Raw genomic sequence first — 23,955 nt, forward strand, 5'->3', positions numbered from 1 at the left:
GGACAATATGCATTAGTTATAGATAGAAAACATACCTCCTTTAACAAAATATAATGTTGTTTTGTACAGATGCGGTGTTAAGCAAACACCATTCAACCAATCAATAAAATAATACATAGAAAGGAAGTTGTCCTAGTTGTTTTGAGATTGTAACGTGTGGTACAGGACTATTTTCGAGATCTCAATATGTTTTGTTTAATTGAACACGACATAAACATGATAAATATCATAATTATCAAAAATGTGTTTGAGTTAATTTTAATGAGAAATTACCTGCAACTGGGATGACATAAGGGTTGTTGTCAAAACCTTCATATGCGCATCCAAATGGAAATAACGGATGACCTCCGTTTCCTGTAGACCATACATATATTGCACCTTTACCATTTCTACCCTTTAAAAGGAAATAAGGATGAGTTTCATTAACATCCAGTGTGGCAGTAATTGCTCTTCTGACTTATAGTTTCAATTATGAATATTTTTTTAACATCACCTTAGTACATCCTAATTATATAAATCACTTAATTCACAATGATTTGAAATTCAGTACATGAAATGCATCAATTAAAACAAAGAATTTAAATGTATTAAAATTATATACATCTATTCTTATCAGAATTATATAAGTATAATTACGAATTTGATGATAAAACTTTAAAAATTACCTCTGTTGTACCTTTTTTGAGAGCCCTAAGTACTTCTTTTCCAATTGGATAAAGACCTGCTTGTACAGGTGGGTGTATATAACTGTTAGAATAAATATCTATTTGATCCAGCGATGAAGTAAGAATTGTTGCCGATGCTGAATCAGACTCGGGTTCAGATGACCCTGTTAGAATTCTTAAATCTGAAATACAAACACTTTTCAGTATTGCACGATATAGTAGATGTGTGTTTACTGAAAGCTTGCCGTACAGTGACATATAGCAGTTAATATCTACATCATTTAGTCTCTTATGAAGAGTTGTCTCATCTTCAATCATACCACATTTTCTTTTTGTATATTATTTGATACTTTTTTATGATATTAAGTTCTGCAAACGCCTCAAGTAACAGCAATCATTTCCCTTCACGTAGAGCATCGTTTGTTGTAAATACTTAGCATACATGGCCAATCCATGGTAATATAACGATAAAGTCACCCCCTTACCAACCCCCACCCCCCCCCCCCCCCCCCCCATCGGAGACCTTAGAGGTTATTAACTATTGTCACCATACTGCTTGAACAATTAGCAAAACCCCGACCGCATAGTAAGCTATAAAAAGCTCCTACATAACACATGTTAAACAATTCAAAGGAAAAAGAACTATGATATACAACAACATACTACTACGACCACTTATTATATGCTCCTGTCATGGGACAGACACATACAGAATTTGGCGAGATTAATATGAAAGTAAGAAGATTTGGTATGATCGCCATTGAGACAATTCTCCACCAGAAACCAAATGACATAGAAGTTTATAACTATAGGTCACCGTAAGGCCTTTATCAAAGAGTGAAACCTATATCGCATAGTCAGCTATAAAAGAGCAAGAAATGAAAAAAAAGACTAACGATCTAAATTTTAGTTAAAAAAAAATCAATGAATGACATACAAATATGATATACATCAACAAACAACAATTACGTAATTGCAGGATCATCTATACAACAAAAGGAAATTGTATGTACAGATCTAAGAGTACTTGAAGTTACTGACAGCTATTTTATACTCCATGATCATAACGACTTATCATAAAATAATGTTTCTAAGACTAAAACATCAATCAGCACACTTCCAACATCCAATGAATTAAGTGTAAAGACATCATAGACAGTTAAAGAAAATCCTTATATTATGCAATGCAAACATACAGGTATCAATATATTGTAGCATCGTGAATGTGACTATTTCTATGCATGTAGCAATAATGTTATTTTTTTTTTATTTTAATACTTATAATAAAATCGATATTAGTGCCAAATAAAACAATATTTAAGATCTAATTTTAGTGTTCAATTTGGGTAAGTTTTCTTAGGGCAGTGTATTATATAAGCACTATATTTGTTTATGAGCTAACGATTTAGCATGCATGTTTAATTTAGATTGTTCTTAACTGAGAAATATTTATATAGAATAATTTTGGTACCAGCCAATTTTGCCTCAAATGCGATACCGGTTCCACACTCGTTGTTTCTTTTTGCTGCAATGACACCAGCGACTCTAGTTCCATGACTAAAAATTGAAAACCAACTAAGTATTACCCTTATAGGCTTCTACATTTTATAACATTGTGAGGTATAATGAATATTATGTTTATAATTAGAATATTTATGCTGATATAGATAAAGGCAACAGTAGTATACCGCTGTTCAAAACTCATAAATCCATGGACAAAACACAAAATCGAGGTAACAAACTAAAACTGAGGGAATTTTGTGATTGTTTTGTTGCTGTTCCATTGAAAAATATTAAACGTCTCCCTTCATTCATTTGTTATAATATCTTATTTTACAAAATTAAAAAAAAAGTTTTGTCATTAATTTGATGTGTTTTGTGAATGAATATACCAAGCAAGAACTTAAAGGGGCACTAGCTACAAGATATATAAATTTCAAATTTCAATTTGTTTTCTTCAATCATTAATGAAAGTGAAATAGTGAAATAATTATTCGCTTTTAGCCGCCAGTATGGTTCTATTTTGTCAAAATAAGTTAAGAAACATCGATGATCAAGTTCGGTTATTAAAAGAAAAGAATGTCAACATTGAAAGTGAAACAAAGGTAACTCATTTGATTGACTTATTCAATTCACAAAAAAATCATTTGTTTACAGTTAAAATCGAAAACTAACTTATTTTTTAACCTACACCATTAAATCAAACAGACACAGATCAAATTTATTCGTTCATTGTGTAATCATACGTTTTTTGATTGAGTTAAGTCTGCCAATTGATATTTTATCGTATGTTTCTCTATGTTGTGATGTTATGCTATTGTTTCAGAAAAAGGGAGAAGGTTTGGATCCATTAAAACGTTTAATCCCGCTGCAAATGTTTGCACCTGTCCTAAGTCAGGAATCTGATGTACAGTAGTTGTCGTTTGTTTGTGTAATATATAAGTGTTTCTCGTTTTGTTTATATAGATTAGACCGTTGGTTTTCCCGTTTGAATGGTTTTACACTAGTAATTTTGGGGCCCTTTATAGCTTGATGTTCGGTGTGAGCCAAGGCTCCGTGTTGAAGGCCGTACTTTAACCTATAATGGTTTACTTTTTAAATTGTTATTTGGATGAAGAGTTGTCTCAATGGCACATCTTCCTATATCTATAGAAAATTCATTTGCACGAGGTTCTATTTATATTTATGCTTATGTTTATATCATGTTATGTGACCGTCGATAGTTTTCGGGCTGATCTCAATAGTCAATTAGATGGCGTCTAGACTTAAATACACACAAAATTCTGATTTTAGTATGTTATAAATCAAATATTAGAATTTGAGTAAAAGCGATGAACACGATTTTGACAGCTAGTTCCCCTTTGAATGTTACATTGAACTACACTAATTTCAATTTTAGCTTACACTTTTGTAGACGGAACTGCAGGTTGTATATTCGCATCTAAACTTCTGTCCTTAAATAGATAAATAAATAGTCAAATTAGAGATATTAGGGTTAAGATGAAGGTCCAGTAACACAAAACAAAAAAAAAGGATTTAACATATAATATATGTTATATTCAATTTTAGCAAATTAATGATTTCTGGTATTTCAGATGCTATGCTTCATTCGCGACATCATCGAAAGGAAACCCTATTTTGTTTATTTGGATTAAATATTACAATTACTGTCAATGTTATGTAAATTAGTGTGGTTGTAAATTTGTTCTGTCTCAAAATGAGGAGATTAATTAAGTGTCATTGTATTAATATGGATAGATAAAGCTTTAAAACCAGGTTTAAACCTTATTTTTTCTTTCGATGACGGTTGTTCCAAATAAGACACATTCTATGAGGCAGTTGTTTCGATGATTGATAGCGTTTGATTTTGTCAGTTTTCATGGACACTCCTGAATTAACGTTTGTGTTCGGTATATTTGGTATACATCTTTAGCAAATATAATGAATGCCGTTAAAAAACAAATCATCTTCTGAATTTTTATTTGCAAATAAATACCACTGTCACCTTTAAATCTTCTGAAAATAGTAATTATAATTACCAATTGCAGTTGAATGTTAGGCACTTGAACGGAAGCGTATTAACGCCACACAACTTTTTTTATATTTTTCTCCTATATATATATGTTTGCATTATAACGCAAACCTTTGCGATATAACGCAAACATTTGCAATTAACGCAAACCTTTGCGAAATAACGCAAATATTTGCGAAATCATTCAAACCTTTGCTTTATAACGCAAACACTTGCGATATAACGCAATCATTTGTTTTATCTTATTTTTTATTTAAGATTCATAGGAAGCAGCAGTTATTAACGGAGGAGGCTGCATATATTAACATTTATCTTCTTTGTACTCATTGCAAAGTAAAATGCTTTACTATTTTTAAACTAATAATGAGCAGGATAAAAGATATAAGAAGATGTGGTATGAATACCGATGAGAAAACTCCCCATCTAAGTCATAATTAGTAAAAGTAAACCATTATAGTTCAAAGAACGGTCTTCAACACGGAGTATCGACTCACACCGAACATCAAGCTAAAAATGTCCCCAAAATGATATACATAATAATGCATGTACATATATTACAATGAAATATGAGCAAATTCTCGTTTGAAATGTTTTACATTGTCTTTTCAGGTGCTTTTGTAGCTGACTATGCGGTATGGGCTTTGCTCATTGTTGAAGGCCGTATAGTGACCTATAATTGTTAATTTCTGTGTCATGTTGGTCTCTTGTGGACAGTTGTCTCATTGGCAATCATACCACATCTTCTTTTTTTTATATATTTGTCGACAAATTTGAAAAGGCATGTGTGCTTGTATAAATAAAATATTGATCATACGTCAGTCTCTGTTTCATTTTTTATTGTATGTTTTGATATTTCCGCTCGAGATTTTTATACCATAGAAAAAGAACATGTACTATATAACTAAACATATCTGAATATTTACTATTTTGAGATCTGGGTGATCGAATATGCCATCATCTACTACAGCTACAGTAATCCCAGTTCCATTTAAACACTTCCTCCAAGCATGCAATACATTAAGATCCGTTTCAATGATGCCTGATCCGTTCTTTAAAAAAAAGTATATTGTGATTATTGAATATCAATTGATAAAACTTCTACATTTCATTTAGCGTAAACCCGAATAAAAGATTTTAATAAACAGAAATAAACAAAAATAAACATATTTGTTTTTTAAAAGCAAACAACAGTATGCCAACTCCATTTCAATTATGTTTGAAAATCAGATTTATCAACTGATTGCTTGTGTCCAATGCTACTTTCTGCATACAAGGCTTACTCATAGTCGACAGCTTCCGTTGTTGGAGGAAGACATGGAACCCGAAACACCAATCGACCTTCAGCAGGAAAACTGATATACTACTCAATAACGATCAGAGTCAAACGCATTTGCCACATGCTCATTGTTGACAGGCTTATGCATCTGTAGATGAATATTTATACCAATCGGCTACTAATAAATATGAGGATTATTGGTAACCATAAGTTGGAAAGGTAAATAGAAAATAGAATTCCCACCAGAAAAGGAAGAGTCCACAAATTAAACGCAGTTGAGCTTGTAGGTATTGACTTTGCTCAGTGTTGAAGGTCGTTTAGTTGTTTACTTCTATGTCATTTAGTCTTTGGTGGAGAGTTGTGTCACTGGTTATCATACCACATCTTATTATCTTTTATACCATGATTGTTACCTCAGTTTACCGTCCGACCGACCAAAAATTGGATCAGCAATTTGAGTTGACGGATATACAAGCTGTCTTTGCACTCGAAACGACTCTCTTCCTCGAAAAGCAAAGATGAAAAATAGTTATGAATGAAACATTCATTTCAATAAAGAACAATTTGTCCCTAGTACATGGATGCTCTAATCGCACTATCATTTGGCATAAAAATTGAAAAGATCATATCATAGGGAACATGTGTACTAAGTTTCATGTTGATTGATTCTTCAATAACTACCTTGACCAAAAACTTAAACCTAAACGAACGAACGAGCTGAAGGACAAACAAACGGACGAACGGACGGACGGACGAACAAACCAACGGACGAACGGACGCAAAGACTAGAAAACATAATGCACATAAATGGGGCATAAAAACTATAGGATAACACCAGATAATGTCACAGTCAAAAACCCCAATAAAGCCTTTTGCATACTCATAAACAAAATTAGTAATCGTCTTGAACATTCAAAGTAGCATACCTGTACATGTATAAGTGTGAAATTCAAAATCAAATTGAGAAATCTGTGACACAACTAATACAAAAGTAATAAAAGGAATTTAGAATGATTGCCAAAGATACAACTATTTATAGCTGAGATCAAAGTACAAACATGTGTAAAAGCGTCACAAAAAATAGAAAAAATAGTATTGAATTGTTAGTTCATCGAGTTTCAGTTTCATTTGCAAAATAAACTAGAACAGCTCGTCATACGCATAAATTCATGAAGTGTTTTCGTTGTTTAAAGAAGAATTTAAAATTAAACTCCGCATGATATTCAGGTTGTTTTCAGTTACAGAAAACACATTTAATACCAGATCATTAATAAGAGAAGTGCGAATGACTGTTACAGACATTATTTAATTGTTAAAAAAACATGTTTAACCTAAATTTCACATTTCAAAGTTCTTAATATAAATTTTACATTTCTTTCATCTCGGGGAAATCAAAACTGTCAATCTGGAAACTTGGAAAAAAAAAACCTGGAACTGAGAAATGTCAAATTGGAAGTAAGAATTGCCAAAATGGAAATGACAAAATGTTGAAAATAAAATAACCCTACCAGTTTCTGTCTTATTTTCAGGGATAAATAAGAACGAAATGATTTTCTAGCACACGATTAAAAATATCAGGGTCCCATTCTAATTACTTATAAAAAAGAAGATGTGGTATGATTGCCAATGAGACAACTATCCACAAAAGACCTAGTTTGCTTTTATTTCTTGTTGGTTGCTAAATTATCATATATACATAACTTACCAAGTACCACTGATTGTGCCAGTTTGGATCAACTACATGAACTGAGCAGACCTGTTGTCTTATAACTGGTGTGTCCTGTAACTAATTTAAACACATATTTTTAAACAATTATCTTCATCGTTATCGGATACAGTCAAGTTACCATTTTACACAAAATATAATTTGGATTTTGATTTTGAACAAATTGTTATTAATATAAAAAGTCCTTGTACAAGTTAAAATTTGTACAGAATTTTACTAAAATTCACTTATAATTTGTAAAATATTTTTAATGTGGATTTTGATATAAAAAGCATTGATACACACTATAGAGATTTTATCCGAAAACCACACAATATAAATGGAGACAGGCCATGTAAATGCATGCCAGTAAATTATGATAGTGCAATAGAAAGTAAATCCATTGATAATTCTGATAGAATCAGAGAAGACAGAATCTGCTGTCTCTCTGTGACATTGGCGACGAGTACCATTACATAACGAATTGCGGAATAGTTAAGTTGGAAAGAAAGAAAATTTTACAGAAATTTTACAGAAATACATGTACTCTTGCTCAAACCCTTGTATTTATAAATTTGAACAACTGTTTTACTCATCAAATATCATGATTTTATAACCAGCAAGATTTGGACTATTTGCGATTAGAAATAAATCCAGTTCAGACAATATATTTTAAGTGCTATAGTTACAATTTATTTATCCTTTTATCAAACCTTTTACAATTCGTTGCGTCTAATTAATACTATTGTTAAATATATGTTTGTCGTGATGGAAATCACTCTGACCATGACAAGTTAATCCGTTGGACACTAATCCTTTTCTATAGTAACTGTTTTTTATATATGCTTTTGTATGTTGTAGTCAGTTTAGGTCTTAGGTCTGGTACTGGACCTTGCTAATAAAGTTTAAAGTATTGGTATTCCGTCTTTGAATCACTATAACACGGAAAACTCCCGGTTATAAATAGCGTAATATTAGAAAAATTATGTAAATTTAGCACAGTTATAAAACGAGAAAGGCACTTTTCCAGGTTAATTTCATTGTATTGTTTACAGATGCATGTAATAAATGTACCTTATTTTCATATTAATGAATGTTCTCTATATATAGCTATGTGTTTGTAGTTTTATGAGAAACAAAGTAGTGGTATTAGGTAGTATAATAAAAATTAAACCCATAGAAAATTCTGATAGTGTGATAAAAATTTGCCCGAGTGACAATCAGGATGACACTGACGTTGAAATACCGATTATTCGCGCGAGGAAATTTTTCGCTGACTGGCCAACATAGCCAAGCTGAAGATTTTAATACAAAGCCTTGAAAACTCAAATTACCAGACTTGTTGTGGTTGAAATATGAATATACCATGGGATTCCCTAGTATGCCCCAACTAATTGATTACTTTAAGAATACGGAAATTTACCCAGCTTTCTTCTAACACTCATTCACACACATATAAGAAATGTTCAACAATATATCAATATATAATACCTCAGATATCTTCTTCAAACCTCTCAGGAATGCTGCAGCGTTTCTATAATTTAAAAAAAAATGCACTGTGTGTGTAGATATTTTACTGTATGAAATAAATTAAATGAAAAAAACATATGTTATCAAAATAGTTTTAATTCGGAGTAAAGAAAGAAAAACTGTTTATTATAAGTATTGTCAAAACTTTATTCTGGACATCAGTTATTCTCTTTCTTCTTTTTTCATTATAACTTATTTATATATATATATAACATTATTTAATGATATTAACTGCGGCCTTAGGTTGGTCTTTTTTTTAATTTTTTTGTTCTCCAGTAGTAAGTTGCCTCGTATTACATTAGGTTTATTGGACTAATCCATCATAAATCATGATTTTGAATATAAAACGCGGTTCTAATCAAGAATTCATTAAAATTTCAAAATAGATCTTTGGTTAGATATGGTTTAAAATGCATGAATAATACTAGAATCTAATTTAACACATCACATGATGTCACGGCAAATTTTAGTTATAAGTGGTTGTTTCGGATACGTATTAGGGCATAGTTCAGGTAAATTCAAATGTATTCTCTGTTATATTTTTAACTAGAATTACTGTTTTAAGAAATATGTATATGTTCCGGACCATATGAGTATTTGGACCATACGCGTATGGTCATGACCATATGCGTATACTCATATGGTCCGACCATACGCGTATGGTCCGACCGTACGCGTATGGTCGGACCATATGAGTATTATACTCGTTTGGTAATTAACGGGCCGGATCATATGAGTATTTGGACCATATAGGTATTTTTTTCAAATATACAATAGAAATAATACGTTTTAATTTTACATTTCAAAAGCTACATAAACATTAAATATTAATGGCACAGTCAGTTGATCTTAGTTTTCATCGCTAATTGTATTCGTGTATGCTTTTGTATACTTGAAATGGAATTCACACGGTATCATACGTGTAGCTTTTCTGCGCGGATTGCTTATTTTGGCTGCGTGCAGTGATATCGACTCGGACAACTCCGATGTGTCTACGGTGTTAAGAAACTCTAGATCGTATAGATCTCCAATATTGTAAAATGAATATCACAGATCTAATTAAATAAAGGCAGTAGCTATTTCATGGCTCTTAAATGCTATTTTACCGGTCTTATAATTAAGATTAAAATAGAAGTATAGAAAAAAAGAATAGAAAAAAATAAGGAAACATAGTACATACACTTTTAATATTTTACTTTTTAATAAATATCATGATCTTTAAAAAATATCATATCCTTGCCGATGATGTCACCTACTTTAAACAATAAAATTCCTTTTTACACTATGTTCATCTGATTTTGACGTCTTATAATTGTACTTACAAATAGTAAGCAATATTAACTGTGTGAAACTGTTGGGTTTTTTTTTAAAGTTTTTTTTATATATAATAAAATGAAATTTTAGTGACGTAACAACCAGAAGCGTTACACCTAATGAAGAGTTTAAAAGTATACGTGTTGATTACCCCGACCATACGCGTACGGTCTGACCATATACAGTGTATGTAAAGTGCGAATCCTAAAATATCATTTTTACTGTATATGCCATAAATGTCTAATGTAGAATGATAAATAAACAGACGAACTTTTTTTAATTTTTGAAGAAAATGAAGAAAATTAGTTATAATGTATATGTTCAGAAATACATAATACTTATAAAACAAAGTAAGAGATGCGAGCGGGGTTTTATCGCGCCTAAAGCCATCCAGCTGTGAAGTATATACCAAAATAGGTAAACATTTAGGACATTTCACGAACAGATCGTGCAGGTGCTTTATAACTAACAAGTAAGATGTTGTTGCAGTAAAAAAATATTCATTTTAATACAATTATTAAAGTTGTATAACGTAGAATATGCTTTGTCGTTCAGTTTCTTCATATTTAACTAAATTCCACTATGATGATTTCGTAATGCTAGTCATGTTTACTGTCGAATAATGATACTATTCTTTCATTTTCACTGTGGAGCGAATCATTAGTATTGTATATGCGGTGCATTTTCACTGTATAATTATTTTTTTTTATCTATTACAGCTCATTTCTTTAAGCATGTAGAGCAAGACTTTAGTTGATTTGCTTGCTTTTTTTATTGGATAATCATTATGATAACACCCAATTTAATTCAAATATTAAAAATACAGGTTAAACTATGCCTATTCATATTGTTTAAAAATGTCAATCTTATTTACAAAGTTTGTATAAACAATTATACAAACAAAGCAAGCAAGCCAACCAAAGTTTTGTTTTACATGCATTAGGAAATTAGCTGTAAAGCCTTAATTCAGCCGACTTGCTCAAACAATAGATAAAGTAAGAGAAAGATTTGATAAAATTTAACTTACGGAGGAAAGTTTGGTTTTAAAACACTCTAATAAATTCAATAGAAATAACATTTATTTCAAATGTATTCCATCTAGTTTCTTATAATAGTTATCAAATGTACCAGGATTATAATTTTAAATGCCAGACGCGCGTTTCGTCTACATAAGACTCATCAGTGACGCTCAGATCAAAATAGTTAAAAAGTCAAACAAATACAAAGTTGAAGAGCATTGAGGACCCAAAATTCCAAAAAGTTGTGCCAAATACGGCTAAGGTAATCTACTCCTGGCGTATAGCGTATAGGGAACTTTATCCTTATTCTTTTTATCCATTTCCATGACACTTCACCACTAATTACGTACATCTTGATATAGATTGCACCTTTGTTTTCCCGTTTAAAAGGTTTTACACTGGAGCCCTTTATAACTTGCTGTTCGGTGCGAACCAAGACTCCATGTTGAAGACCGTATTTTGACGTATAATGGTCTACTTTTGTAAATTGTGACTCGAATGGAGAGTTGTCTCATTGTCACATACGACCTCTATATATGGCTCAAAAACGAAACGAGACGGGATAAAAAGGTATAAAAAAATCCACGCTATTTTTTTAATATATTTATAATGGGCTTAATATGAGTCAAAATAGAGTAAAATAGTGGGTCGCATTTGGGTATAAGCGTCACGCCGGATTGCCGATTTTTTGCAAGCGTGACAGGTGAAAGTCAAATGATTGTGTAGTGAAAAACTGAAAATGAAGTCTAGCGGGACACGGATAATTACAAAAAAAATAGAACTGCATAGTATATCGGGATACGGGAATCTGCCAAAACAATAAGCGGAATACGGGAATCTGCCAAAACAGTAAGCGGGATCCGGGATCAGAACCCCCCCCCCCCCCCCCCCCCAATGAGACCCCAGAATAAGATATTTTTGTATATTCATCCTATTGTTACAGTCATGCCTTCAATAACAAATGTATCCGATGCATGCATTTTTTTTAATTTTTGGTCCCTTTTTCAATTTTTTGGGGTCCAAATTTAAAGACAAAAGTCCTTTAATATAGATATTTGGAATTCGTTGACATGCTGAATCTAACCGTGTATCTAGTTTGGGGATTTTTTTGCCTAGTTGCTGAAATAGCCCACATAGAGTTCCAAAGGGTCTAAAATCAACAAAATGAATTGTAGCATGCATTTCGTGTACAATAACCCAAATGTGCATGGTTTTACCTCGGCGGTAGTATGCATTCGCGGATCTAGAATTTTTCATAAGAAGGGGCCCACTGACTGACTAAGAGGGCCCGCTGTTGTCACCCTCCAGTGATTCCCTATATAAGTTAAAATCTAGGAGAAACGTAATTTGAAGAATACAATATGACATTTTGAGAATCGCTTTTGTTACAGTTTTGAAAAGCTATATATTTGATGAAGAATGAATGAGGAGTTTGTATTTCAATTTGAAAATACATGTATCATAAATTCTAAAGTCATCAACTAAGTTTTTTTTTCATTTGTTGCAAGTGCATTTATCACATAATTCTACAATAAAAATTCCTCGCATCTTTGAAAATTCTACATTAAGAATGACTGCACTAACAGTGATAATTCATCGCATCTATAGTTTAAATGGATCGCTTTCAATAATCGATATGCTATATTATGATGCTTTTATTACACTTATTTGAACTTTAATGCTATGTTTGTATGTTATAAAGACATATCACAATGAAAATATGTTAAAACCTAACTTAAAATCCTTTAACTTGATATTTTCAAAACGTAAACAAATACAGTTTTCCCATGATCCTTTATTCTACAATAGACATACCCGCATATAACAGTAAAAATGAACTAGCTGGATTCGCACTTTATATACACTGATATAGGTATATACCCATATGGTCATGACCATACACGTATGGTCCAGATACTCATATGGTCCGGAACATATATATAAAAAGAAGTATCAAATGAAAGGGTTTTTCATTTTAAAACGAACCAATAAAACCCCTATTTGATTTTATTTAGAAAACAAACACTTATTTTCAAAAACATACATGAACTAAAATTGGAAAATTTAGTATCGTACTATATTTTTCTTCTTCTTCAATGGAAGCATACAAAAAAGAGGGACAGTCAAACTCATAAATCGAAAATGAATTGACAACGCCATGGCTAAAAATGAAAAAGACAAACAGACAAACAATAGCACATATGACACAACATAGAAAACTAAAGAAAATGCAACACGAACCCTACCAAAAACCAGGGGTGATCGCAGTTGCTCCGGAAGGGTAGGCAGATCCTGCTCCCCATGTGGCAACAGTCGTGTTGCTAATGTGATAACATATCCGGTAAATAGTCTAATTAGGTAGGTCAAATTCATGAAAGGGAAGGGGATTGTAGTTACGACGTAAGGAACATATCCGATATCATTTGTGAAACGGTTGTTCCATAACGGTAAACAAACTCGCGATGGCGTCCGTAAAATTTACGAAGGGATGATTTGAACTTGACCATTTGGAACTCTTGAATTAATAGCTTCCTTGTGAGCAGCAACCGTCTATCAACAAAATCATGATAGGAAATGCAAGCACGGGTATATCGTTTCAATGGGGAAATATATACCCCGTATGCAGGTGCTGTTGGAATGTTGCTACTTAAAAATGGAAAGTTCACAATTGGAAAGCTGAAATCATCTCTTTTGTCGTGAAATTTCGTTTTCTCCTCTTTTCTGATATGAACATTCTGTTTTAATCAATTTAGAATCAAGCATAAATTATTTAACCCCACCTCCTCCTCTAAACAGGATGAATGGTTGTTATCTGACACTCTGACATGTAAAATTATGTCTTGTTGAATAAAGTAATGCATACAATTTAAGTTGTTAATTACTAGAAATAAGCTTACATTACGTTCAGTCTTTTATGTTCATGTTCAACTTAATGTTCACGTCATGATGTTGGTACATTGTAGCAGGGCATATTTTGTAATGGTGAGATTTATTTCTTCGACATATGGTCTAGATAGGTTAGTTTGACCAGTATCAATTAATGACACATAATAACAAAGAAGTTGTTCAATTTTACATAAAATTCAAATATGGAATTTGAAAACACAAATATAGAAATTAAACTGTCAAAATGATTTCCCCCACTTCAGTTAGACGTGTATGCTGTTATAAATTCGCTGAAATGATAAAGCATGCGTAGTTGTGATCTTGTCATTCCAAAGAAATACACAATAAATTTATTATTATCTTACTCTATATATATCATTTTGACAACACGTATGTGATAATATGAAAGAATACTCACAATATTTGATTCTGTAATAGCAATTGTATCATCAAATACCACAGTGATTGTTTCATTTTACTATAAAAGAAGTATTAGTATAAATAAAGGAAGAGTCATCCCAGCAGGCACACAACGTTGAACCGACGTTGAAAATGTGTTGAAATTTGGTTGTAACGTTGATCAACGTAAAATCAACGTTGTATCAACGTCAATTGTATCAACGTTTAAAACACGTTGTTGTATCAACGTTGATTTGTGGTTAGAATTTTTAACGTTGAACTGCCAACGTTGAATCAACATTGAATTTGAGTTGATGCTTTCAATGCTTTAATTGGTTGAAAATATAACGTTGATAAACGGTTTAGTTTTAAGGTTAGTGATTTTAAGTGTCAACCAAAATTTCAATCAAGATGAGATTGATCGACCAAATTTTATGTATATTCCTTTTTGCTTAATTGATAATTTTTATATTGGTTTAATGATGTTTTTGAATAAATTCAACGATTAATGTTTCATATATAAATTAATCTGTTAATTGCGATAAAATTATTACATTATAATTACTCGAAACGGATATCTTTTTCTGATTGGCACATGCGTAGAAGACAGACATTTCGAATTTATTTGCGCCAATTTGGTTACCACATCAGTTGCTCTCGGCAGAGTAAAGTAAGTAAAATTTTCATTTATTGTTTGATTTAATGATATATTATAATATAAGATATACAATCATTACAATAGTGTAGCGTTAACCGTAATTATATGAGTATAGGCCTGGTTATTTAAGCAGATCAGATATAATTTACAATTATACACACATGTGTTTGTAGTCTCGGGGAACAGCAAGATTGACCTTAACATATGTTTGTACATTGATTGGGTGCGGCAACTTATTATGTTAAGAGGAAGAGCCTGTTTTTATGAACATTGATTTGGTAATTTAAAGCAAAAGCGAATGGAAAAGAATGTTATCATTGACATTGAAGATACTGGGATGGCGGAACATCGGTTGAAATTGAAAACAAAATATTCGTCTGGCAAATAATACAAAATAAATATTAAAGTTCACCTATGCGATCTCATATACTAGTTCTTTTACATGTTTTATATGTTTATATAATTAAAAGTCAAGGATTTACAACACATGGCTTTCTTGACCTTAATTGCAACACATTCAAAACAAACAAATTCTTTTCTCTGGGACAGAATAGATGTCACTCACAGCATGTATTCCGAGGATTTATCAATGAAGCAATACGGCAGATAAGAAACATGTGTGACCATAACAAATTAGTACACAATAATCTGTCCAATTTCAAAGTGGTCTATATGATAACGTCTAAAAAGATGCTTTATCCTCGCTTTATCAATTGACCGTATTGAATTATTACAGCACAAAAAAAATCAAGGAAATAAAAGAAATATTATTTTATTTTTAATGTCTAAACTTAATCCATATGCATGTTAATGAAAATTAAATAGGACGTATCACTAAAGACTGGAATATATTGCAGTTTGAAGAAAAATGTAAACACAGGTCCAAAGTTTAGCAGCCATGCCGAAAGTATCTATTGATGAAAGATCATGAAAAATTAAGATGTAAAATGACATATATTGATATAGTTAATTATACATTGTACGTGAATAATATTTATTTTGAATTTTATTAAAGTAAAGCATCTTGAGATGACTATCGAAAGCACTTAAAATTATATAAGGACATTATTGTATCTTAGGAGGAGTGTGGGTTAGGATCGCGGTGCTTGCGGCGCATCATCTTATATTCATATGAGTGACTGTCAAGATCTCGGTGCTTGTGTTGCATTATTGTTTCTTAAGATGAGTGACTGTCAAGATATCGGTGCTTGCTGTGCAGTATTGTATCTCAAGATAAGTTACTGTCAAGATCTCGGTGCTTGTGTTGCAGTATTGTATCTCAAGATGAGTGACTGTCAAGATATCGGTGCTTGTGCTGCATTATTGTTTCTCAAGATTAGTGACTGTCACGATCTCGGTGCTTGTGGTGCAGTGTTGTATCTCAAGATGAGTGACTGTCAAGATCTCGGTGCTTGTGGTGCAGTATTGTATCTCAAGATGAGTGAATGTCAAGATCTCGGTGCTTGTGGTGCATTATTGTTTCTCAAGATGAGTGACTGTCAAGATCTCGGTGCTTGTGGTGCATGAATGTTTCTCAAGATGAGTGACTGTCAAGATATCGGTGATTATGGTGCAGTATTATATCTCAAGATGAGTGACTGTCAAGATATCGGTGATTATGGTGCAGTATTATATCTCAAGATGAGTGACTGTCAAAGTCTCAATGCTTGTGGTCACCCTTGAGAGGCTGAAATTGGTTGATTATATAAGGAATCACTGAAGCATGACTTGAGCCCTCCCACTCTTTTATGCAGTCAGTGGACCCCTAATGAAAATTTCAGGATCCGCTACTGATTCCAGAATCATGTTGGATTTTCAGTGAAGACAAACTTCCCGTAATGCTACAATAATAATTATTGGACTTAAAGTTTTTCAACCAATTATTGAAAAATGTAAGATCACAACAATAGTGATATCCGAGGAAAATTCAAATCGGAAAGTCCCCTATGAAAGGTTTTGGATATCCAAATTTTGTAAGCGTGTTTTTTTAAGGAGGGAATTGACAATTTGAAAATGCTGCAATTCAATAAACATATTTTTTTTTGTAGATGATGTCTTACCAAAAAATCCATGTCTGTAAAGTACATCTCGGATAAAAAGAATAAATATGCCTATGGTGTCCAAGCTTGACCGATTGAAATAATAAGAGGTGAGTATTGCAATATATACTATTGGTTTTTTTTCGCATAAAAGTGTGTGAAATTTTGTCACAATTTCTTTTAAATGGGCTCTACATCTTTGTCTACTAAAATCTTAAGGTTTGTTTTTATTAAATTAATTTATTATTTACTATCTGAACTCAAGTTTTAAAAAAACGGTCATGTTAGCTATTACTTAATATTCAAAGAAATAACTATATCATTCATATGACACTAAGTCTAGTCTTCTTTATATGGGCTGCATAATGAAATTAACAAAGTTATGTTAAAGATTGTACAATAAGTTCTTTTTCTATTGCAGATGCTGTAGTAACAAGTTTCGAATGTAAACATTAGACCTTAATATGGAACAACAGTACAAGATGGACTATTTTTTTCTTAAATAAAATTAAATATTCAAGTTGTGTTTGTTTGACATTGTAAGAGGCATGTGTGGGTAACTTGTTATTTAACTACTGTGTTATGTCACAAACATATTTTGAGTGTGAACACAATAGTTATTAGCAAAGCAAAATCATGTCTATTAGGAAAAGTGAAGGCAAAATGTATACCAACGACACTACATACTACATATACACCAACCACCAACATATAGTTGTGCGACAGTTTTATTACACATAAAATGGCATTGATGGATATAATAAAGGGTAATAATTTCAGCTGTTAAAAAAGCTCAATTCAACCATTGTTTAACATCCTATTCTCAACATTTACCACATTAAAAGTTTACCTGGACACAAATCCCACCTATTTTCAACATACACTGATCACAGTTCAACAATCATTCGACCTGATTTCAACATACACTGACTACAGAACAACCAACATTCGTCCTGATTTCAACATACACCTATAACACTTCAACCAACATTCGACCTGATTTCAACATACACTGACCACAGAACAACCAACATTCGACCAGATTTCAACAAACAACAACCAAAATTCAACCAGCAATCGACTTGTTTTCAACAAACCTCGACCAAATTTAGACCGAAATTCAACCTTTTTTCAACGTTGAAATCTGACGTTGAAACAACGTTATGTTTTCAACGTCATATCAATTTTCAATCCAACACTACTTTTCAACATGGATTCAACGTTGAAATCTGACGTGTATTCAATGTTGATTCAACGTTGTTGTGCCTGCTGGGATCATATACTTAGACCAAATCAACTTTTATTTTTACAGTATAACACCTTTAAATTTACGTAAATTCTATATTTTTCCGTAATGGTACGTGCTTAGCAGGCTGACATAAAACTTTATTAATTGCTTCCGGTTATTGTCGCATACTTTTCCGTAACGTCACTCGAAAACTTTCGGATATATATAGATTCTTACATTGATACCAGTGGATTATCGGATTTATCCAATTGAGATAGTTAAATTATCAATTTTAAAGTCCGAGCCGCGTGGCGAGGACTTTAAAATTTATAATTTAACTATCGAGATTGGATAAATCCGATAATCCACGAGTAATTATGTAAGAATCTGTTTCTCTAATGATTAAAAAAACATTTTCTTTTTTTGTTAACCGAAAATCCCCTTCGAGTGCCTTTCAAATTGCACGAAGTTGTCAATTTCATTAACACCTGTTATCAAATTTTGATTCATCCAGTTAGCTAAAAAGTTCATGACCCTTTAGATCATCCAATGATCTTTTGAGATCACCAGCAACCACACGTTGATTAAATTTTTTTATACAATGGGTTCGGAAAGGGATAAATTTCGATAGAATTAGAGAAACATGTATCTCATTTCAGTGAAAAACAAGCAATGAAAGAACTGATTCGTTGAAATTACAGTTAAACAACCATCTAAAAATTGAGGACGAGTTCTTTCTTGTTTTTTTCATGGGGGTTTTGTATCATTAACTGAAACATTGACCCATGTCCTTTTATTGCCATTTACATATAAAAAAATATATTTTACAGTAAATAGGTGACATCAGGAATTTCACGTAATAACTGAACAATTCGGTAAATACCTGTAATAACTAGTCGAATAAGTGATTACATATGTATTTACTAATTGTTTCAGGAAGTACAGGTAATCCGGCACCATTTTTTAGTATTTTTTACAGCTATTTACTAACTTGATATTTTTGTTTCAAAGTTTGAGACATAATTCAAGATAACAAAAAAGAAAGTTTAAGACTGGGATTGAAGGGTTTACTTTTGGGTTAAAAACCAGAGGTATTTTAAGACAGCATGATATTTAAATCAAGTTAAGAAACTGGAAAATTGTTGGGTTTTTTTAATGTGCAAGAGTTTAACTTTTATAAGACCTCCAAACTTAAGGATCAGTAATGTTCTATGTCACCGATTTTGATGTAATTTTGCATATGACTTGAGGTCGTTTAGTTACTGTATATTTGAAAATCGAAAAAGTATTATTGTTGATACTTAAATTTCCGCTGATATGATATTAAATAATCAAATGGTCACCGTCTTCGTTTTTTGTGTATTAACCAATACATTGTAGGTACTGCAAAACTTTGAAAAATCGTCGATTTACGGTATATTACGTGATTATGTAACGATTATTTCGTTGTTTGTTTGTTATTTTGCTCACCTAGCCCACAACTTTGATTGATGAAAGCCGTAAAAACGAAGTTGGAAACCCTATCATAAAAACAGAAATTTTAAAGAAAGGACCATTCATGGCCGTAACCTGGCCGTAATGCCCTAAACAAAATTGTATTATACAGGTCATATTGCAGTCACTCCACCTTTTCTGTAGCAAATATCAATACCCGTTTATTAGATGTTTAGTAGGCTAGCAATTTACTTACTGAGATTTTCAGATTTGAAGCCGATGACACTTACTTATTCTTACAAAGCATCTGGTCCTGAATTGTGAACAGATAAATGAGACGGACATTATAATTTCTGAACATATTTGTAGCTTTCTGGTAAAAAAAAATTGGCAATGTGCCTACAACTGAATTTATTTATATCATTTATCAGAAATATAAATATGAGAGGGGGTATGGACTTGACAAAACTAGTTTTACACCGCCGCATATTACATGGGCCTGTCCTAAGTTTATATTTAAGGCTCCAATGAGTGTCCAACATAGGACCCTGGTAGGGGTTTATGGTTGACAAAACAAGACAACACAAGAGGTGCACATTAACCCATCCCTCTTTATTGCAGCCCTTAATTCAATAATTAGAACTGTTAAATTACTTTTATATGTTGAATGATTTGAAAAACAACAAACATGTCTTGAAAATCATTACAGTGATTGTCGTTAGTTGCTGTGTGATATATGTTTTGCAGTTCATTTTTGAAAATTAATTAGTCTCCTAGTTTTCTCGTTTGAGTTATTTTACATTTGTGATTTTTTGGGGCTTTATACCGGACAATGCGGTATGAGCTTTTCTCATTGTTAAAGGCCATACGGTAACCTGTAGCTGTTAATTTCTAAGTCATTTTGGTCTCTTGGTGAGAGTTGTCTCATTGGCAATCATATAGTATCTTCAATAAGTAGTGATACTTATCTTGAGAGAAGATTGTGCCTAGCTCTTGTTATGCCCCATTTATGGGCATTATGTTTTCTGGTTTGTGCGTCCGTTCGTTCCTTCATCTGTTCGTTCGTTCGTTCGTCCGTCCGTCTGTCCCACTTCAGGTGAAAGTTTTTGGTCGATTTAGTTTTTGATGAAGCTGAGGTCCAATCAACTTGAAACTTAGTACACATGTTTCCTATGACATGATCTTTCTAATTTCAATGCCAAATTAAGGATTTAACCCCATTTTCAGGGTCCACTGAACAAAGCAAATGATAGTTCGGATGGGACATCTGTGTAGTATGGACACATTCTGTTTATTTTGTGTTTTTTTTCACATTCAATCTGCCGATTATGGTATTTTTAGCATGAAGACTTCATCACATTTATTCGTTGTACAATTTGAACAACGTTTCAGTTAATATTTATTCTTTAGAGTTGTTCATTTTCAGTCAATATATTTCAGACAGATTAATATTTTTAACATCAAGATATATTTTAGGATTATCACTTTGTAAAAGTAATAAATGATCTTCTAATCATTATTGCCCTTACTTTTGATCAGCCCATCATACAATGCAACATTGTTTTATCAGTTAGTAAATAGGTGTAAAAATTCATTCACGAAATAGTAATTACTGGTAATAAGTGTGCAGTTTTAGGAATTCCTTATATTAACTAAGTGCATCACATGAATTACATGCAGTTCCTAAATTTTAGTAATCACGTGTAATTCTTAAATTCATCTATTTACTGTATCATAAAATGCTAATCTTGATCAAATACAAATCAATGATCGTACGAAAAAAACTTTCGCTTCATAATCTACATAGTCTGCTTACCTGTTATCATTTCGGCGTTTATTTAATCTTTTGTTTCACAAATGCATGAATTAAGTAAAACTTTTATCTTTCTTAAAATTATTTATGTTGGTTTGTACTTCTTGACTTAGAAGGAAGTTTAATCACAAACTTCATATCAAACTTTGGTAAACATATCGCCTAACTGTAAAATATCATACTGCAGTAAACATGTCAAAAGATAATAACGAATGACCCGGATATTACAAAATCAATACAATTGACAAACATAAAAGCATGATGACAAATTCTTATCAATAATTTATTGAGGGCTGTTAAACTACATTTTCCATTTGAGAACCGTTAAAAACACTAAGTTTAAAAACAATATATCTCTCCACTACGTGTGACGGTTTCTTCCAAGAAATCCTTCAATATATTTCATCGTAATTTTCACATATTGAAGTAGCTTTACAAACAAAACTCCTGGACTTAAATCAATATATTTGTACTGACATTTCAGTCTCAATCAGTCTCATTGAAATCTCGTTCTGGAATTATTTCCAAAACATATTATATAAGTGGAAAATAGCAATGAATTTGATAATTATCAAAATCAAACTTAACTCTATGAAAGAATTGTGTATTTCCAATAAGTAGTTTTTGAGAAATGAAATTTTCAAATTCTATTATTAATCAAGTTAGTCTTTTTTAGTGAAATTTTGAGAAAATAGGTAGAGGTACAAAAAATGATTTTACCAGAAACATGAACATCCCATATAATGTTTTCTTTTCAAATTCCTTAGATACGTATTTTTTTTTCAATCACTCATAACAAAGAAGTTAAAATAATGTGTATTTTGTTCTTTAAACAGAGAAAAATCACAAATTGACAAAATTAACAACATGGTAAATTGTGTTCTGTTAAATTGTTCCTTTTAAAATTGTTATACGATGATGACTGATGTATTGTCACACTCCGGAAATTTACGGATCTGTTCCGTCATTATGTTGATTTTTATGATGATGTCTGCCAATCGGCAACAGCGGCAAAGCCAAACAAACTTTTTTTATGGTATTCAACCCTCCACAGGGTGAGTTTTCTGATAAACTGTACATGTAGTTTATAACCTTTATTTGTATGTCCGATTAACGTATTTAAAGTCTAAGGTCAGTCCTTTTGATTTAAATTGTGATTTCAAACGATTCTCAGGAGTCATATCTCACGTCACACTTACTTTGTATTTTACATGTTAAATTAAGCATTCCGATGTTTATTTGATGGTTATATATATTCCTGCATTTATAAGACACATTTATCAGTCAATTTAAGCTTCTTAATTTGCGATTTTTGATTTTACTCCGTCGGTTTGTCAAAATATTTTTTGTATGAATTAGAGCCATATATTTTGGCGTACGTTTTTTCCTAAAACAGTATGTGTATGGAACGCTTTTCGTGTTATAATTTTGTTATTCAAAATGTAATTTTATGGCATTTTTAGATCATTTTTTGTTGTTTCATAAGATAAACATATTTTTCAATGTATGGAGAACATTGTTAACACTAATTGTACTATTATTTTGTGAAAATTGTTGATTGTGAACATTGTGCTTATTAGATTCATTTTTGTATATTTTCAGTTTTTTACCCTCTCTGGAGGTCTGCAATAAAAGATAGTAACAACTCAGGTTCAGCTTATCTTTGACATTACAGTAAAAAACCTCGGTATCGGGAAGAATAACCATGGATTCAGAAAGAACTTTTCGTGAGGCAAGGAGACTTACTCCAGAAGGACAATTGATGTTCGAGGAGAATGTAAGACAGTTTACTTCAAAACTACGAATTCAACACAGATATATAGACATGATTTTTGGAGATATACATGAGCACACCCATATGACTAAACCATTAGCTTGTACTTATAAACAAGAACTAATGAAACATTTTAAGGAATATGAAGAAATTTCTCGCAAATATGACGACTATTTAATTTCTCAACGGTGTGATGAAAGTTCTCGTGAAAGATCTTCGCATAATTTGATTGCTAGTTCGTTACAACAGCAAGTCTCTAAAGCAATAGATAAGCTAGAAGCAATGTTGCAAACCTTTGATATGGAAGAACTAAATAAAATTAAAAGTGAACAATTAACAGAAATCATTCAACCACCCGACGCATTTAGAGAACCGTCAAATACTGGTGTAGATAGAAAATCTAATTGTTCAAGAGGAAGTTCTCATCTTTCTCGACAGAGAGCCAAAGTTGAAGTCGCAAAGACCAGAGCAAAATTTGCACAAGAAGAAGTTGAACTTATGCGTAAACAAACAGCCATACAAGCAGACATGAAACTTCTAAGTGTGAAACGCGATATAGAGGAAGCGGAATGTGAACTCAGAGTCTTGAATGAGAATTTTGATGAAGATTGTGCTATTTCAGAGCCAAACAAAGAAGACGTCAAAAGACGTACTGCAGAATTCATACTAAAACAAACTGATCA

At 32.0% G+C, this 23,955-nt stretch overlaps 1 protein-coding gene and 1 long non-coding RNA gene across 2 annotated transcripts in view; one reads left to right on the plus strand and one right to left on the minus strand.

Annotated features, from left to right (window-relative positions):
- Window positions 1-21,599, minus strand: part of LOC143081959 (uncharacterized) — a 46,982-nt gene extending 25,383 nt beyond the window's left edge. Inside the window, exons 1-9 of the mRNA XM_076257583.1 lie at window positions 21,502-21,599; window positions 14,346-14,405; window positions 8,670-8,712; window positions 7,179-7,259; window positions 5,121-5,246; window positions 3,570-3,619; window positions 2,137-2,222; window positions 666-847; window positions 274-394 (exon numbers count right to left, since the gene is read on the minus strand). Of these exons, the coding sequence (XP_076113698.1) occupies window positions 274-394; window positions 666-847; window positions 2,137-2,222; window positions 3,570-3,619; window positions 5,121-5,246; window positions 7,179-7,259; window positions 8,670-8,712; window positions 14,346-14,401 (745 nt within the window). The 5' untranslated portion in view covers window positions 14,402-14,405; window positions 21,502-21,599. The remainder of the gene's footprint in view (window positions 1-273; window positions 395-665; window positions 848-2,136; window positions 2,223-3,569; window positions 3,620-5,120; window positions 5,247-7,178; window positions 7,260-8,669; window positions 8,713-14,345; window positions 14,406-21,501) is intronic.
- An 890-nt stretch (window positions 21,600-22,489) lies between these two features.
- LOC143081960 (uncharacterized) lies at window positions 22,490-23,147 on the plus strand. The gene is made up of 2 exons (XR_012980180.1): window positions 22,490-22,553; window positions 23,101-23,147. It is a non-coding gene; the product is annotated as an uncharacterized LOC143081960 (long non-coding RNA).
- The last annotated feature ends 808 nt before the right edge of the window (window positions 23,148-23,955 follow it).

Source organism: Mytilus galloprovincialis, chromosome 7, assembly GCF_965363235.1.
Source record: "Mytilus galloprovincialis chromosome 7, xbMytGall1.hap1.1, whole genome shotgun sequence".
Lineage (NCBI taxonomy): Eukaryota > Metazoa > Mollusca > Bivalvia > Mytilida > Mytilidae > Mytilus > Mytilus galloprovincialis.